This window comes from Danio rerio, chromosome 19 (assembly GCF_049306965.1).
Source record: "Danio rerio strain Tuebingen ecotype United States chromosome 19, GRCz12tu, whole genome shotgun sequence".
In the NCBI taxonomy this organism is placed as follows: Eukaryota; Metazoa; Chordata; class Actinopteri; order Cypriniformes; family Danionidae; genus Danio; species Danio rerio.
In genome coordinates, this window is record NC_133194.1 from 9,967,843 (window position 1) to 9,987,960 (window position 20,118).

Here is a 20,118-nt window from a genome sequence, read left to right on the forward strand (position 1 = left end):
AAGGTTTTAGTTACGATACTCCCAAAATAATTCCACATAAATCTGCAGATTTTTAACAAAATTCTGCGCAGAAACGGCAAAAAATGTCCGCAGATTCTGTCTGGCCCTAGTAATGACTCACTTCAGTTGACTTTATGTAAATGAAATGAATACATCTACGGTTGGGCGATTAATTTAGAATAAACCAAAAACGAAACTTAAGACCTACAACGGACGAAACTTCCATATATCGTTTTTTTTTTTTTTAAGGTTTTTAATTCTAATAATACTTTCCCCTTTAAAAACTACCTTGTGAAAAAAGTTTCGCTGACAGAGCAGTGAGAGCATAGTTCATATTCCCTATCTAACAATCTGAAACTAAATGCAATATACAAAAAAAACTATTAAATAGTTTTCCTCGAACTTTTGTAAAATTATAAAAAAAAGTTTGAAATTGACTCTTTCATTAAAAGAGGTTTCACCTTTAATAGTCGAGTATATTTACCGTGCAAATAATATAAAGACCTATGAGGGGTAAAAACATAAATAAATAAGAATAATTAGATTGAATTTAAAAAAAAAGTCATTCAAATCGAAATCAAGGCAAAACGTGTTCAATTAATCAAAGTTTTGATTTTAGGCCATATTGCTCAGCCCTAAATACATCCCATTCTTTTGTGTATCAGCAAACAACTAGTGTACAAGGTGGAAAAGAATGGCACAGAAATTGACAAAGTCGAAATTTTCATTTTAAATTTAATACGCATTTTATAGTTTTAAGTATCTGATTAAAGAATTAGAATCACTTTTTTCTTCTTAACCCTAATTGGAAAGTAGAACATCTTTCAGGCTGTGCTTAAACCTGGAGTTTGATTTTCTAATATCGCTCTATAGGTTTGGAAAAGGGCTGCATTATATTGGAAAAATCTGACATTGCAATATTTTGTTTATCTGCGATATTTATTGCAATGAGAATATAATTTTAGCAAATGAATTGAATAGCTTCATTTGGTAAGATTTCATTCATTTAGACTGATTGGGATGAATGAATCTTTGTCTATGCGGTGTGTCTGCATAAATTATAATAAATTACTAGCATATATAAATACATCAGAGCAGAAATAAAATTAAATAAACAGTACTTTGATTTTCTGAATACTCAGACAGTATTCAGGTAAAGAAATAACAATCAAACATAAAATAACATGGTCATCATTAAATAAACAATTTAAAATATTAACATTTAATAATATCTTTATCTTTTAATTTTGCGATGTGACTATTGTGTATACACATTGCAATATCCATGCTCAAACAATACATTGTGCAGCCCTAGAAAAAAATATAATGATACAGTTAGTCCTGCTACACTTGAAGTTCTCACTGTCTTTAAGACCAAACATAACCGTACAATCACACCGAAAGCGGCGAGAGTGTCAATGTAGCCGGAAGTCATTCATTTTCAATGAGAGCCAGTGGCGATAAGCAGCGAGTCACCGGTGTGGCCGTCGAGAATAGTTCAAATCAAGTCAACTTCATCGTAATGAGCTTTGAAACGGTTCGGCGGCAAGCAATCAGAATGTAGAAGTCTACTGCTTGAGAGGAGTCTAAAGAACACAGTCACTGTGAACTTTGGTTCTGACCACAGTTGTTCCCAAGGGTTAGATTATTGCGGTCTCTGGATTTCCAATTATTTGCCATGTTTTTCTTACAAGAACATACATTAAAAAGTTACTGGTGAGTTACTGATTTGCATTAATGTTATAGATATTTTTTCTTTTTAAAAAGCGGGAATCTCATGTGACAATACAAAACAGTATTGCTTTTTCAGAACATTTTAGACATATGGACACATTGAATAATTAAGTGGAGCAAAGCCACACCACATGCAACTTGATCTTGCTTATTTAAATGAATTTGATTAAAAGTGCGCAACATCTTTAAGTCCAAGTGCTCATAAAGTACACAAGTAGTCAAAATGTGCTAGAAATTCCTTCACAAAGGCAAACAAAAATCTGTGAAGATATTTATTTCTAACACCTGCTCTAAACAATAATGCACCACATCTAAACAAACCCAGATATGCTTGAATTAGGGCTGTGCAATATGTGTGAAATAAAAAAATAATGTTTCTTATTATGCCCAATCGTTTAATTATTTAAAGGGCCATGAAACCCCCCCACTTTCGGTTCAATTCTCCCTCAGAATTAAAAAAAAAAAAAGCATCATAATGGGTGTGGAGCTCTGCGAGCAGAGGCAGGAGTAGGTGTGGCCAGCAGAACGGGAGAAGGAGGGGAGCAAACAACTGTTGTCAGTTAGCTCACCAAATGAGACACAAACCGTGAGGAGATGCATGATTTTATAGTTTACAAAGTTAAAATGCAAAATAAATAAACAGTAATCTAATGCCCTGCTACATTTGTTATTCGACATACACCCAATTTATATCACTATAAAGATAATCGTGTTCATCTAAACACTATAAATAAGGACTTCTCCCTCAATCCCTGGGTCTGAATGCAGACTCAGTGCAGCAGTTATTTTAATACATATCGATACCAAATATTTTAAACGATATGATCTTGCTTTTAGTTAGTATAGATACTGCTCTCTCAGTAGAGCAGTGCTAACTAAATGCGCTAACCAATATAACGAAGCACCTGAAAGACATTAACCTGTATAAACAATTTCTAGAGGTTAGCAACTGCTCCAATTTCAATGTCTTTAATGCATTAAATAAGCTGGATAAACTGTCAATATACGTGCTGTTTGCTTTTTGCCATTTAAGTCTCTAAAGTTAATGTAATCTTCCTAAAAGTTATTGATGTTTTTTCAAGAGAGATTCGCAATCTAATTTCAGAATTATTTCTCAATTCGAAACACATTGATAAAACATTTAAATTGATATAATATTTAAATTGGTCGTATAGATATATTTTCACTTGTCTAGTCTTGAACAGAATCCCTTTACAGCCATCTAAAGTCTTTTCTCTTAAACACACTGACTGAGTGCTGATTAAGTGACAGAGGAAAGCGACAGGTCCTAGCATGCTCGCTTTATGTCTCAAAACACCCCAAGAGATCCTTGTGAAACCACAACAATAAAAGCCCCTGTAGTTGGTGGTGGATGAGAAAACTAAAGCCCACAAGTGTGCAGATTTTATTTCAAATGTACAGTCTTTAACCAGGAGAGGTTTAAAGAGATGCAGGGCAACTGGACAATTGAGAGTGGTTGTTGCTAGAAGGGATAAATTTGTGGACTGAAGTTGATAAGTATTATTTTATTATATTATTTATTAGATTCTATCATTACCGTCTATCCCCACTCCAACCCTAAACCTACCACTCACAGTAAATGAAAAAAATACTAATTGTTGTATAGGGTCATGAAAAATGCTGCAAAAGATGAGAGTATCCGCAGTTTTATCCCATTTAGATTCTACTAGGGCTGCAACGAACGATAATTTTAATAATCGATTAATCTGTCAATTATTTTTTTAATTAATCGATGAATCAGATAAAAAAAGCATTAATTTCCAACCGTTTATTTAATAAAGCTTATCTCTGAGCTGTTATAATAAAATTATATTAATAATAATAATAATAATAATAAAAACTAAGTGGTTTTGTCCTGCTTTCAATCCAAATATCTAAAAATGTTTAAATTAAAGTACATAGACACATGAAAAAGCGTAAGAAATGATGTCTTGTTTTCTGAAGAAAAAAACACCTCACAATTAAGTGATCGTTTGCTTAAAACACGTTAAATTATTTGTGAATTGGGTAAGAAAAATAATCTTAATGAGATATAATCTCAAACAGAAGTTTTACCCGTTCACATAAACGTGCAAGTGATTGTGATCTATAACGTGAGATGGTTGTCGCCACGTTTACTAGCGGCCGCACGTTTGCCTCATTCATAAAAAGCAGAACACGCAGGATTCAGCGCGTAAATTCATCAGTTACTCAACAAAAACATGCAAGTAAGTGGCTGGTGAACTTAGAGAAGAGTAGATTGAACTTTATAGTTACTTTCACTGTGTGTAATGTTTATCTGATATTAATAAAACACATCGGCAAATTCTATTTGAATGGATTGTTAGATTTCCTTGTGTGTTTTACAAACTTTAATGTATTGTTTTACAAGTACATGTTTGTAATAACATGTCTAAAACATAAATTAAGCATTAGGCTGTTAAAACGCTGCACAATTGTGATAATATGACACATCTTTCTCAGCGAAGTTTAGTTGGTTTTGTTTTCGAAAAAAAAAATTTTTTAAAAGAAGCACTTTTCCAACAGTCCCTTACTGAGGGCTTTGGCTCAGCACCAGACACTGCGCCAAAGCTCAGTTTGATTTTCTCAGGCCCCGTTTACACTAGTGCGTTTTAGTTTTAAAATGGCATTTTAGATCAAAAACGATCCACGTCCACATTAGCGTTTGACCTATCGTTTCTGAACATATCTCCATCCACACTACTAGGGCTGTGCAATTAATCGGAAATCCGATTTTGATTTTGGCTTTTAACGATTATGAAAAACCATTAATCGAGATACACGATTATTCCATCACGTACCGCTCCCTTTCCAGTTGTACAGGTGTGAAAACTCTTTGCCTCTGCAAAGCTTAGTTCCACGTGAAAATGACTAAAAGCATGTGCTGTAATGTAACTTTTGCAGCACGGGATGCGCATCATTCATATTTTTAAAAGCGCAAAAGAGCACGTGCTGTTGTGTGTGTGCACGCCGTGCTTAGCCTCGGACAGGTAGCGTGTGTGTGTTTGCGCGCGCGCCGCGCTTTGCCTCGGACAGCAGAGCACACACACATCTAACGCGATCTTAATGTGAGCGCTTTAAGCCTAGTTCACACTACAGGATTTTAAACATCAGCAGATCGCTGTGCCCTTCACACTACATGACTTGACTTTGTGTCTTTTAATCTCTGTGGTGTTCACACTATGCAACACTCTGTGAATGATCCACAAGAGGGGGGTCACACACTACATGATCTGACAACAACTCATTCCCCAACAGCTCATTCAAGCTACCAAACCACAGCCAATGAAATTTTGAGGGAGAAGTCGTCAGAAAAAGCTGAACACTATTGGCTGCTTGTGTGCTTATTACATCACTGACAGCGTTTCAAGCTTTCAAGGAAGCATTTAAAAACATCGTCAAATCAGCTGATTTATCAGCGGATTAATGACTCATCTTCAAGGTTCCAGTGGATAGATACACAGAGAGTTTTTAATTTTTGTAAGTATAACTCTTTGAAATAAAACTAACAAATAACACCCTGCCGTTTTCTAACTATCAGTGTATTTCTTTCTGACATTGTTATTTTTTTATTACAAAACAGTAAAGAACTGAGCATTTCTGCCTTAAATTACCATATTGATCAAAATGACTGCATGCATGTCTGATACATTTCGCTGTGACTTTAAATATGTGTGCATTTTTTTACCTGGCAACTTCCTGCTAACATAAACAAAACTTTCTGATGGCAAAAACATCAATATACTTTAGATATCTTTAAAAACAGCATATTCTGTGCCGTGAAATAGCTCCTGTTTGAAAGTGAAAATGAATGTTCTAGTATCTTAACTACATATTTATAGGCTGTATTACCAAAAAAGATTATATTTTTAGGGTAATGGTGTCATTAAATATGATGCCAGACATTCAAAGCTTAATTTTAATATCTCAATAGAAGCTTTGAATGTAAATATGTTGTGACAATATGACGTTTTATATGAGAACGGTCAGAATGAGCAGTATGGTAATTCTAATAGTTACAGAATTCTAGTTCCACTGTTAATATATCATACTCTATTATCTGTGTTAACGCAGAATGAAGCTAGTGCATCGATGCCCATTCTGACCAATCACAGATGTTTCTGCTGAGCTCCTGAACACACAGGCATTCAGCTCATGCTGATATGCTCTCTCATTGGCCGCAGCTCGTCACTACATCTGACCACACCATAGACTGTAAAATATATGGACGTAGTATCCGTGACGTCACCCATAGGTTTCTGAAGAGCGCAAAAGAAGCCACAAGTAGGCGCGGCCAACCGTTGCCATTTTGGTCACGCGTTATCACACCCACGGCGGGATACCAAATAAGGGCAAAGAGGCGGAGAGTGAGCGGAGCTACAGACGCATGCTGCATTTAGCTTGGACCTGGTTCAGACACACTTAACTTTGGGAGAAATGCTTAATACTTTATCACCTGTGACTCGTTTGTATTCTGACCACTTGTGCTTTGTTGTACACTATATCAATAAAGTGTTTAGACTTTTAAAAACACTGCTGTAATACATTGAGCCACTAAACATTGTTCTTATGACGTTTTTTAACAGGAGGAAAACGCGAATTACTTCCAAACACTTCAGATATATTCTGTGTTAGTTAATGTAAGACTATTGATGAAATCCAGCATAACACTGTATGACAACGCTTCAGATGACTGTTCTACAGCTAATCAATCTGACAGATTCTGGAGTGCATTACAGCTCTAAATATAAATATAAACGATAAATTATCTTAAATAAATCAAATACATTTATAGAGATGGTATATAAGTATATAAATTTACTCACATGGGAAACGGAGGCCACGTGAATGGTTTGTGAGCACAATTAAGTTCACTCAGCATGCCATGCCATCTAATAATTGTAGGTAACAAGTCCAAAATGCAGTTGACTGTGTAAAGCCACATAAAACAGCACAGAAATACGATAAATATGCCGAGTTCGGTGGCTAATCTGCAGGATTCAGCTGAGGTGACGTGACTGCGACCAACGAGACCTAACTGTCACTCAAGTGGCCACGCCCTTAATTATGCAAACTTAATATAACTTAATATAAAGGAAATGGATGAGTTATAAAAAAATTCACCCCCCTCACAGTTGTCATGAAGGGCAATATTAGCTGTATTAACCAAAATCTTTTTTTGTACCAGGCTGTAAACACCTTTTCTTCTGCTGTAAAGTTGGCCATTCTAACAGTGGGCTCAATTGAAATTTGCTCTGTTTTGGAGCCAGGAGCGGCCACGACTAGCGGAATTTCGGATGAATTGCACTTTTAGTTACTTCCGTATTGGCTTCCTCAGGGAGAGCGGGAGGTTGCCGCTTGGACCACACGTGGGGTTGAGTCGGCCGACTGTTCTGGAATATTTAGCATGCTAAATGTTAGATTTCCGTCTGCGAGGTGTCGGCGACGTGTCAGCGAGCCCCGTTGATGCGTTGTTCAGTAGTTCACACATAAAGAGCGGCGAGCACCGAGCACCCGCAGATTTCTTCCCGATCACAGCCCGATCTGTCGGCGAGCTCGTTAACTTCCAAATCGGGCTCAAATCAGGCTTAAAATCCTCTAGTGTGAACTAGGCTTTAATGGTCAAATACATGCACATTTGTGTCAGAGCGCAGTGTTTAGTGATTATTCATATTAACCCTCATTTGTGTAATAAACTAACAAGTTGAGAATCAAAACGTAAAAGAGAACCCATATCATAGCCGCACTATTCTTAAAGGGACAGCGTGCGGTATTCCTGCAGCTGCCGACTGTTTTTATTATTAATCAATAATAAAATCAAAAATACAGTAAAGGTTCTTAAAGCACTGTTTAAACATAACATATTTCATAACTCATTTCTAATAACTGATTTCTTTTATCTTTGCTATGATGACAGTACATTATATTTTACTAGATGTTTTTCAAGATACTAGTATTCAGCTTAAAGTGGCATTCAAAGGCTTAATTAGGGTAAATAGACAAGTCATTGTATAACAGTAGTTTCTTCTGCAGACATTCAAACATATATATTGCTTAAAGGGACTAATAATATTGAGCTATTAAAATAGGATTCAAAATATTCAAACCTGCTTTTATTCTAGCTGAAATAAAACAAATAAGTCTTTCTCCAGAAGAAAAAAAAATTATTGGAAATAGTGTAAAAAAATAAAATTAAAATAAAAACCTCTGTTAAACATCATTTGGGAAATATTTATGTATAAAAATAAATTTACAGGAGGACGAATAATTTTGACTTCAACTGATAATCGTTTTGAATAATCGTGATTACAATTATGACCAAAATAACCGTGATTATGATTTTTCCCATAATAGAGCAGCCCTACACACTACACCACCAAAAACGTATATCACGTGACCATTTGCGCACTCTGGGCATGCGTGTTCTAGTATAAACAGCAAGCATGTGTCTGGCTCGTCATTTTGTTATTGTTAGTCAACAAACGCTGGTTGAACAATGAACGCGATGGCAAAGAAAGCAAGAGAGGTATTTTTGTGGACAGACGATGAGGTCAAGATGTTACTAAACATAAAAAATGAATAACTGCACAATGGCGCCTAAAACAGACAATAGTGCAAACAATGCTCCCATTTCTTTGTCCATGTTGTGTTTTACAGTGAAGGGTGGTCGGCTGTCTTCCGGTAGCGTTATAGCCATGTGTTAAAGTCATGTGATAGCTTGATGAATAAGGGAAGGATACGCAATGACACAAAAGCCCCAATCAGGTAGCGAATCTCAGCAGCCCCGCTTCCGTTTTCAGATGGCTCCGTTTTCCCCCATCCACACGGAGACGGAGTCAAGGGACGGAACAAAAGTAGGACCCTGCTGTTGAACTCCCTTCCTCCTCATCCCTGTCTATGAGGCGCCGAATTCTGTATCAGTGCGCGAGAGAGAACATGTTCATACCACTCTGCGCTGAACTTAAGTGTTTTTTTAATTATCAAACATCTCTGTGTCACGCGACACAACAAATTGATTATAAAATTTGTTGCCAACGCTTTGAGTAATCGATTTTTATCGATTTAAACGATTCGTTGTTGCAGCCCTAGATTCTACCCACTGGCATTGGCGCACCCAAATCCTACAGTAGTAGCACCAACACCTGATTTGTTAGTGCTGCACATGTAAGATCTCTGCGAAATGAAAAATTGTCTCTGCCTCTTTTTAAACGTTTTAGAACAAAATACAATCAAGTAAATCAAGATCACTACCACAGCAAAAAGTAGCGCAAATTTACGCTTTCTATTAGGGCTGCTCAATTTTAGGAAAAATCCTAAACATGAATATTTTGGTCATAATTGTAATCACAATTATTCAAAACGATTATAAAAAGTAAAAATACCGCAGAAATAGCCAAAAACGTCCACAGATTCTGTATGCAAGCCATAAGTTAACTTAACACTTTTAACAAATTTATGTGGATTTAATTTGAACACAAAAAAAAGTTAAGTTGTCCCAATGAAACCTCAAGAATTGTGCTGATTCAGCTTATTTTAAATAAGTAGTTTGAACAAGCAAAAAAAAAAAAAAAATATATATATATATATATATATATATATATATATATATATATATATATATATATATATATATATATATAAATATAATATATTATATTTATATATTTATATAAATATAAATATATATATATATATATATATATATATATATATATATATATATATAAATATATAAATATATATAAATAATATATTATATTTATATATTTATATAAATATATATATATATATATAAATATATATAAATAATATATTATATTTATATATTTATATAAATATATATATATATATATATATATATATATATATATATATATATATTGAGTGCAGTATTAATGCTTTGTACAATTAATTTCCCTTTATTAATCAAAAACTCACTCTTTAACCAAATGTGTTTAAGTTTTTCGGCTATACAATTCAAAGCAGCACCAGCTCCATCCAAAGCACAATAATAACTGCATTGTAATAACTATTTTCATCATTGATTAGTTGCAGCAGCGCTAAAAAAGCACATTCTCTTTATAAAATGCAGAAACAAATTATATTCAGAAAACAAGACACTTTTAACTGGATCGATAATGCATCAAGCAATCCCAAGAGATCGAAACTTCTATTAAAGTAATGTTTGTGCTCTGCAGATCTCTAAACAGACGGATGACAAATGTGTAATCTAAATGTGTGGGCAATTTATCATGATGGAAACACTCCAGTCACAAAAAAACACTGCACGGCAACTGATCCGTCCTTCATTCCTTTAAATAAACAATCCGATATATTTAATATTCTACATAAATCAACTATGTTTTTCTATTTATATAAAGCCCTTTATTACAAATATCTTAAAAATAACCAGTAATTAAATATAATGCTTAAACTGTAGAAGTGACAACTCTCAAATATCTGCAACTAGACATATATCGATACTTAATAAATCACGATAATACGCTTAATGTTAAAATCATGAGCACTTTAAAACACTGTGAATAAATAATGTGTACTATTCAAATTATTATAATATGCAGAATATGTGAAGTTTCAGCTCTTAAAAAACAAATAAGGTTTTATAACTCTTTGAAACTGCACCTTTGATCCAAATTGTGCCATGTTGGTGACCGTCGCTTCAATTCAAATGAGATTGTGATCTTTTTGTCATGTCAGCATAAAGGCAGATTCCAAAATAAGGCTAACCTTTTATGCTAATGAGAGAGAAATCACCACTAATGGGCGGGGCTTTCCCTCTCTGATGACACGTAGAGCTGCACGATTCTGGCTAAAATGAGAATCGTGATTATTTTGCCTAAAATAAAGATCATGATTTTCTCACGATTCTGTAGACGTAAAAAAAGGTTAATATGAGTGGGCTATTATTATTGTTATTCTCAAATGTGGTAAAACAGCAATAGGCTTCGTGTAGCTGTACTGTTGGTTAAAATGCTAAATTATGTAAAGACTTGGAATGGTGGACTTGAACAGGCTTTACATTTGTCCTGGTCATTAATGCTGATGATCATTTTAATGTTGAATTATTGTGTTTGAGACATAAGCTTACAATCTGTCATTTTCTGCTTAAAATCTGTCACTGACGTGATTTTCGTGAATACAAAAAACTGGTCGGGTATTTTTGCATTTTGGAGGGGTTTTGGATACTTTTTGAGCTGGAATCAGTCAGTCACGTCTGGCTGTGTGCGCTTTCGGTTTCATTTTCACTGCTAAGAGCGATTCACTACCCACGCGGCTCCCAAACGATCACTCTGTATACCACAAACTGAATGTTATTTACAACCTTATTATCTGTTATTCAAAGCTTATGCACGTTCTGGTCACTAAAGCAAACTTCTTTCAAGCGCATGCGCACGCCCTCTCTGTGGTAACAGCTGACGGTCAGCTCACGTCACGTGTGATTTTGCGGTCACAAATACATTACATGAAGACAGAAATGACATTTTTGGGGTAAATTATATCTTATAAATACAGTATGTGACTCTTTCAACACCATTTGGAGGTGCCCACGTTGCTGAACAATGTATGTAAAACAATGTGAAGACTCGTGCTGCCACCATTGCTTCTCTCCTCAACTTGAAAATATAATTGACAGAATCGTAGAAATGCTGGATTAAGATCGTCTAGGGGGTCGAATCGAGTTTAATTTTGAAGCTCTAATGACACGTATAACAGGAGGATGTCAATCAGTTTTTTCTGCAGACTGCCTTTATTAAGTGTGTTTATAAAAAAATTAACAATTCATTATTACCATTAGAAGCTGGTTATATTCACAGACTGTTGCCACACAAATGTGCTTAAAGGGTCACGAAACACCAAAACACATTTTTTGAGCTGTTGACAGTCGTATATGTGTCCCACACTGCTAAAAACACTATTAAGACACCTATATTTCACTAAAAAGTGTAAATTGGTTGTTTTTGCGTTATTTCAAGCAAATTCATACTTCCGGTTTGAAACGAATTTTTGAAGCTGCGTCACGGTCATGACATAATAGCGTTGTATTCCAGCGTGCAGACTGGACGTCTGTGCCAGAGTGAGTCTTATTACGTCTTACAGTGTGATGCATTAATGCATGAGTAAGGCTTGGTTCAAACCAATCAGCGCACTCTATTGTGCAACTTCATTAATATTCATTACTATCACCGTGTTTTCAGGACAGAGACGCCACGTTGTGTTGGCAAAACAAGCGTGAAGTGTTGCTTTTATAGTTTGCTGCCGTTAAGTTTCGTTTTCATTTTCTCCCTGTGAGAGCTCAGACTCACGTGTGGATTAACAGTGAACGCGACGCGCGACAACAATAACTTACGTGTCTAAGGAGGAACATTGTTTACCTGAGAGCTGTTCTCATCTGCAAACGCTGAGATCTGGATTCGTTTGTAGTATTCTCTTCATAAAGACGCAGCTCTAGTTGCTGGTGATTGTCCTGTCTCTACAGATTTGGTAAGTGAGCGACCAGTGCTCTTTGTTTATTCAGTTTGTTCGTATCTAACAAACTATTGCACAGAGTGTAAACATGTTAGCACCACAACCAATCTTTAACCTCGTTTAGGGTTTTTACCGCATTTAGTGACCGGAATAACACGCGCGGCTTTCTGACGCTACCTGTCGTGTGCATCTAAGTTTCTGGGAAATGCGGAGTTTTTTTTTCTCTCATTCGCCGTGCGGTATAAAACATTACATGAAAAATACACGCTTAGAGCAGCTCCTCGAATCAAATATCTCGTGTGTCGCGAGGGGCATGAATGAATTCCCTGAATGAAAGAGCCAAACTGCAGTTAAAGTCCAACATTTAATAATTTGGCAAATAATTCGACTACAGATGTCCATGTAGGTTAAACACCATCATTTTCTCCTGTATGTGTGTGTGTGTGTGTGTGTGTGTGTGTATTTTGACTCTAAAACTCACGCGTGCCCAAATAGACACTCCCACACCATCCCACTTTTCTTCCTCCGACACTCCCCCTAAACAGAGCTGGACACGCCCACTTTTCTGACTTTTTCCAAAGTAGAGGTGTGAAAACACCCTGCTGAAACGAGGGGGTTTCATGGCCCTTTAAACCCCTTAAAGTGACTTTAAGGTCCCCTTTAAGGCAAGTTATTATCAATCATGTTAATCTGACCTACGGCATTAAAATCTACCATCTATAGGCCTTTTGTGCATTAAGTTCTATTCGTTAACATCAGTTAATTCAAGTAAAGTCAATGCAACGACAAATACAAAAGAATCTATTATTTCTTATTAGGGATGCTCATTTCAGTTAATTTTGCTAACTGGCAACTGCCGCTTATTAATAGAATATTAACAATTAACTGGTCAGATTAATATTAAATTATTATTTAATACATTTTTTTATTAAAATTGACGTGTCTATTTTGTGTCTGACACATTATATGGCATTTTAAAATACTGATTTATTTTAACATGCGAACATAATAACAACAGAACACAACAAAACATGTTCACGCACTTGCAGTGTTTACTACAGCATATAATAAATAAAACGAATAAAATAAATAGGCCTGCCCTTAAAAAAAAATTCACTTAAATCATTAATTTAGATTACAAAACGAAAACACTGACTGATCATTTTTAAGAACCGGCATAGGCTGTTTTTTTTTCCAATCATATGTTTTTGTCTTCCGTCAAATGAAAATAGAAGGCTACCTCAAATCGCTCGATCCATGGAAAATATGCATTTATTTAATGCTCCGCTGATGTTATTATTATATCATAAAACCTTTTTACATTTTTAACAGACATCATTATTTTAAAGCTTATGTCTTGCACACGCTGAAATAAAATGCGCACCACACTGCCTTTTTTGTTAAAAAGGAAAAAAGAAGTGCGGTGCTCTTTTTTTGTCACTAGGAAATTACTAAATTAACTGGGTATTGATTGTGCGCGAGTGTTGCTGTCTATGTTGTTACCGATGTAATATTTAATAATATTCTGATATTCAAGATTTGTGAATACAGCTCTGGACAACTTGAAACAGCGAGCACTAGTCTCTCCTCCATCTTTAAAAGTTCTCTGTAGTTGTCTTGACAACACAAACGCTGCTGCTCTGGGATGAGCCGTAGGTAAATCACTTGAAGCCGTTAGTAAACCCTTCAAAAGATTCCCCTCTCAACGCAAAAACAGCACATTTGATCGGCCCCTTATACAGCCAAACTCTAAAAATATGTAAAATAATATTTTTTATTGTTTAACTGATATCATTAATCGGTTACAAACGCACCCTTTCGGTTAATCGATTATTTTGAGCATCCCTAAATCTTATCTAATGCCCAATAAACATGCATTAAAAGTCATAATAGCTTTATTAAATATAGTTATAACTAATAAAAAAAAAGTTTAATTTTTAACTAACCTCACCATACATCAATAATATTGTTATTTCTCACTATTGGTATTGGTAATTCTGATACATTTTACAGAAATAAATTTACAAATTATCTTCAAGAAAACCAAAAACCGAAGACCAGAATTTGGTCATTTTGACCTATACAACGTATTTTTGTCTATTTCGAAAAGTTTATCTGTACAACAAAAGACACAAATGTCACCTCAAGCATAGTATTAATTTCAACCAACAGTTAAACAAATAGAAGTTAATATTAAGTTTACATTTTAGATGCAGTATTGTATGTTTGCATTGTTCTGTCTTAGAATCTTCATTCAGTAACTAAACACAGCAGTGTTGCTCTAAGAGAGCATTCTGAATTAAGATACCAATAAGATACCTATAAGTCAATGATCCAGTGATCCATGCTCTGTTTGAAATGAATCAACCAATTTGAAAGAATTGTTTAAAAATGATTTATTAAAATCCTCATTTAAAAAAAGGACTTGCTGCCACCTATTGGCTGTTTTACTTTCACATTTCTCAACCAGCCAGGGTAACAGCAAAAAAAACACTATATAATGCAGGTCTATGCTTACTTTTATTTCTACTCAATGTAAAATATTTAGGAAGTTAAGCCTGCCTATATTACTTGGAGAGGGATTTGTTTTGTTACTTAGTTTGTAATGGATTTATTTATACATTTATTTAAAGTAGTTCAACTTGTGTCCAACTGAAAAGTGTATATTAGTAAGATTTTGAATAAATTAACATTTTAAAGCAAATACATTTAAAACACTAGTAGACTACTAATCAAATAAAGTTAGTTTTCACTAAAGAGGTGGCACAGAACACATAAGTCGCATCCAGGTATTTTCATCAGCAGAAGAGACTCTGAGGTGGCATGAATCATGTTCTAATTATTTATTGATTATCAAACATCAAATGTATAATTCACTGGCCAAAACAAAGACTTTTAATTAGTGCTTCTCTCAAGTATGGCATTCTTATGCATCTCCAAATCAGACAATCAAAACACTCATTGACCCAAATGTGATATTTTTAAATGTGAAGTCACTGAAATGAAAATGATCCTCATATGACAATTAAAACAACACTAAAATAACAAAAAACTCTGCCCCATGCACACAACTGTCCTACATTATTGCATTCAAAAGGATTTAATGAACAAAAACTCATTACCATCATTGATTTTATTGAGAAAATGTTCTCATCTGAAAGCCTCTACCAATACAAAATATCAAGCAACAGGTCATCCTAAAAATGCTCAGGATAAAACGAAAAGCATTTCAGACAGCATCGTTATAAAGCTAAAATCAACAACAACAACAAAAAACTCAGCAATGACTAATTTCCAATTATCAGATAAACAGCCCAGCCTTAAAAACACTTGAAGAAATTTTTTTTTTTAATTAATTATTTTATGTTTCAATGAGCAGTGAACACATTGGTTAAATAAATAAAAAACTAAATTCAACCAAACCCCAAACACCCCTCTATATCTGTGTTTTGAAAGGGTCTATCACATTCTAGGAGTAGCTGAGTGGAAAACCACATTCGGTTTCAAATTGTTGCCAACACCAAACACTTCTTCTTACCCCAAACACCTCTATAACACCTCAATCCTGCCTAAAAATGCTGCTGACCCCAAAATACCCAATTAACCATAAGACTGTAAACCCCAAGAATCATTCCATTTCCTAAAAACACATCTAATTGGAAACAAATCTTACACCCAAAACATGGGTGACATAGAACACACCATTCTGCAAAAAAATGCAACCAACCAACACCAAACATCTTGTAATCTGTAAAAACAATGCTGACTTGAAATGTGCCCAAGACACCTAACCTAAAATACACCTGACGCAGGACTCAGAGTCCTTGTATTTCCCCACAAAATGCTGCTCCCCCTCAACAAACATTGCCAACTGGAATCGTGTCCAACGCAAAAACACAACTAACTAAGAACTGCCCATGTTAAGTCCAGAAATGTTCTTATTTGCCAAAAAGTGCTATTAACACCAAAAACTTTGCTGACTTTGCTGATGTTTCCATCCAAAAAATCAGAATTAACTTTGTTAAAAAAAAAAAAAAAGGATTAGCGCATAAAACGTGTGAATAAAGCAGCGTTTACATCCAACGAGTCAAATCAAAGAGAATCGTCACTTCCTGAATTTTCTGGTGACAAATATCAACAGTAAAGACGGAATTTGCTGTGGTAGGAGAAGCTGCGTGAATCTTTTCTTCATTTAATAAATGGCTTACATCTTAGAAAGCAATTCTGATATGCAGTGAGTGAACCCACACACACAGTGCCGCTCTTGACAGTTCTGGAGCTCAGTGATTATATAATAACACTAAAGAAACACCGCGCAGAAGTATAAATGCACAACTACGAAAAAAGGCAGAAAAAATGTATGCGCATAACTTAGTAGGATAAACTTTGTATCCAATAGAAAAAGATGCGCATATACTACAATGGAAACACTTTTACCAAATTGATTCCAGTATGCGCAATAAAAAAACGACCACGAGCATTTTGCACGCCTTGCGTTTTAACCACCTGCTGCGACTCGCATTTTTGCCATTGCACGATGTGCGTGTGCGCTCAACTTTAAGTGGAAAAAGCGTGTTACATTAGTCGCATCTGTTTCATTCTCCAATCAAATCAAAGCAGAGGCGGGGGTTTCTGTTGAGGTGACAGCAGTGTTTGGGTTGTCAAGGCAAATACAGAGACTTTTGAAGATAAAGGAGAGACTTGTGGTTGCTGTTTTGAGTTATCCAGTGCTGTACGACTCACAAAACTTGAATTTCACAATATTATGAATTATTAAAATTATACCAATATCAACAGCAACACTTAAACACAATACCCAACTGACTCAGTCGTTGCCTAGCAACATAAAAAGCACACCGGACTTCTTTTTTTCTCGTCAACAAAAAAGGCAGCATGGTGCACCTTACATTTTGAACGTAAAAACGCGTTCTGTGTGATCAGCCTCTAAATGCCTTAACCATTAGTGTTATTATTTTATTGATAACCTCTAGAACTGTCAAGAGCGTCTGTGCTTCGCGTCTCGCGCCTTTAAACTCCACCAAACGTTCACTGCATGTCACAGCATTTGTCTTCTGAGGCGCAAATAATTTATTAAATAAGAAAAAGATTCATGCAGCTTCTCCTTCCTCAATAAATGACATTTTTACTTTTTATTTTTGGTGCCAGTTAATCAGGAAGTGATGATTTTGTTCTCTTTGACTCATTGGATGGAAACAGTGCTTTATTCGCACGTCTTTCATGCGATAATCCAGTTTTGCGCATAAAGTTATTTCTCGTACTTGGATGGAAACATAGCTAGTGAGGTAAAGTTGGTTCTATATTAACACATTTATTCATTTTAGGACAGTGACAACTTGTGATACGCTTACTATACTGTTTATTATATAACTTTAAATATTCGGTCTGAAATCGCAGGTAAGTATGACACTATTTAATTGGCTGTAAATAATGGTGTACCTCAATAGTCATCAGCTGCTAATACAATTTCAATATTTAGAACATTCAAAGAATACTTTTCTGAAATTATATTATTAGAAAGAATGTCTGAAAGTGTGAATATAAAACCAACTTTACACCAATCTAACATTCACCCGATCCAGAACTCCCCATTATTGACACCAGATACATTGTCCTTACTAAGACATTCCAATGTTTAGGTCAAAAATGTGATTAATCCTAAACATCCCAATTTGCTCAAAAATGCACCCCAAAAATTATGCACTTAAATCACATGTGCTCAGGACTCCTAAAATACAACCGAGCTGAACCAGAAATTCTCACATTTAGTAAAAAAAAATAAATAATAATAATAATAATAATAATAATAATAATAATAATAAAGTGGTTTATGCCAATTTGTCCAAAACACTTTACAACTCAAAAAGGTTGCAGTCAAATAGCAACCAAGCTCCCTAAAAATACACCTGTCCTAACTCCGCACATTTGACACAAAATCCAATTTCCCCCTAAAAAACTGCTGACCCCAATCAAACACCCAAAATATGCCTACAAATTCTAAAATACATCAAAACTTAGAAAACCCAAAAGTTACTTTACCAAAACCTCCTGCTTACCCTGAACACCAGTTTGCCAAGAAATACCCCCCCCCCCCCTCCTAAAAAAAACTGAACTCCTGATACTCTTCCCCAAAATGCCAAAGCCAAGTCATATTGACAATTTCTAAAAGACCTACTACCCCTGAACGCTAATGTAACTAAAAAGCAAGTTTTCCAGGTTTTTAAACACGACCTATATGTCCTGACCTGATGGGGACAGATTAGCAGTTTGCTAACAATCAACAACAGTTGCCTAGAGCACTAAAGAACACAAACTAGACTTTCACAGTAACTCATGGGGTACTTTTTTGCACAAATACCACACAAGTCCTATTCTGAAGCCCAGTTGACGCAGATTTGAACAGGTAAACAAGACTTTTTTATCCATGCTGCGCTCAAATTAGCCGGCTAACATGCTAAATACTCACATTTGCGCAGCCACTTGATCCAGTATTTCACGATCACGCTGTGAAATTTCTTGTTCTCGATGCACCAGGTTGATAGTCCCTGAATGGATTCCATGGTGTTGGATACAGTTTGAAAACGACGGTCCAAAGTGGACTCCAAACGCGGCGATGAGCCACTGTTGTGGCCGCTAACGCCTGCACTGCCAGCCGCCATTTTCCAGGTCTTGTGGACGCGGTGCTGCCGCTTACAGGTTCATGTGAGGAAACTGCAACATGACTGAATTTCCAGGCTCCATTAGACCGTTTTACATTAACAACACTACGCACATGAATACCAGTGTATTTTCCCTACATATATGCTTGTTTACTGTCTGTGGTCTGAAATCACAAAAACAATAAAAATGTTAAAACTTAATATTAAACATAATTTTTGTCTAATTTGAGTAAATATGAAAAAAATAAACACTCACTGGCCACTTTATCAGGTTTTACTAACGCACATTTCTAATCAGCCAATCACATGGCAGCAACCCAATGCATTTTAGGCATGTGGACAACATGGTCAAGACCATCTGCTGCAGTTTAAACCGATCATCAGTAATGGTGAAGAAAGGGGATTTAAGTGATTTTGAACGTGTCATGGTTGTTGGTGCCAATTGGACTGGTCTGAGTATTTCAGAAACTGCTGATCTACTGGGATTTTTACGCTTGACTATCTCTAGGGTTTACAGAGAATGGTCTGAAAAAGAGAAAACATCTCAGTTCTGTGGGAGCAAATGCCTTGTTGAGGTCAGAGGAGAATGGTCAGACTGGTTCCAGCTGAGAGAAATGCAACAGTAACTCAAATAACCACTCGTTACAACCGAGATATGCAGAAGAGCATCTCTGAACGCACAACACATCCAACCTTGAGGCGGATGGGCTACAGCAGCAGAAGACCACACCGGGTGCCACTCCTGTAAGAACAGGAAACTGAGGCTACAATTCACACAGGCTCACCAAAATTGGACAATAGAAGATTGGAAAAATGTTGCCTGGTCTGATGAGTCTCAATTTCTGCTGCAACACTCAGATGGCAGGGTCAGAATTTTGCATCAACATCATGTAAGAATTGATCCATCCCGCCTTTTATAATTGGTTCAGGCTGGTGGTGGTGTTGTAATGATGAGGGGGATATTTTCTTGGCACACTTTGGGCCTATTAGTATCAATTGAGCATTGTGTCAACGCCACAGCCTACCTGAGTAAAGCGCATATCATCCAAGGTTTCTTATTTCAATAGAGCACCTTTGGGATGTGGTAGAACAGGAGATTCACATCATGGATGTGCAGCTGACAAATCTGCAGCAACTTCGTGATGCTATCATATCAATATGGACCAAAATCTCTGAGGAATATTTCCAGTACCTTGTT

The 20,118-nt window shown here is 35.7% G+C and overlaps 1 protein-coding gene and 2 long non-coding RNA genes across 3 annotated transcripts in view; all 3 read right to left on the reverse strand.

Annotated features, from left to right (window-relative positions):
- The window catches only part of rprd2a (regulation of nuclear pre-mRNA domain containing 2a), a 32,722-nt gene extending 13,784 nt beyond the window's left edge, over window positions 1-18,938 (reverse strand). Inside the window, 1 exon segment of the mRNA NM_199922.1 lies at window positions 18,728-18,938. Within this exon segment, the coding sequence (NP_956216.1) occupies window positions 18,728-18,920 (193 nt within the window). The 5' untranslated portion in view covers window positions 18,921-18,938.
- On the reverse strand, window positions 233-5,891 carry LOC141379009 (uncharacterized). Its single transcript, XR_012394901.1, has 2 exons — window positions 3,654-5,891; window positions 233-3,543 (listed from the first exon to the last, which is right to left on the reverse strand). It is a non-coding gene; the product is annotated as an uncharacterized lncRNA (long non-coding RNA).
- On the reverse strand, window positions 13,449-16,281 carry LOC141379010 (uncharacterized). Its single transcript, XR_012394902.1, has 2 exons — window positions 14,447-16,281; window positions 13,449-14,189 (listed from the first exon to the last, which is right to left on the reverse strand). It is a non-coding gene; the product is annotated as an uncharacterized lncRNA (long non-coding RNA).
- Window positions 18,939-20,118: the final 1,180 nt, after the last annotated feature.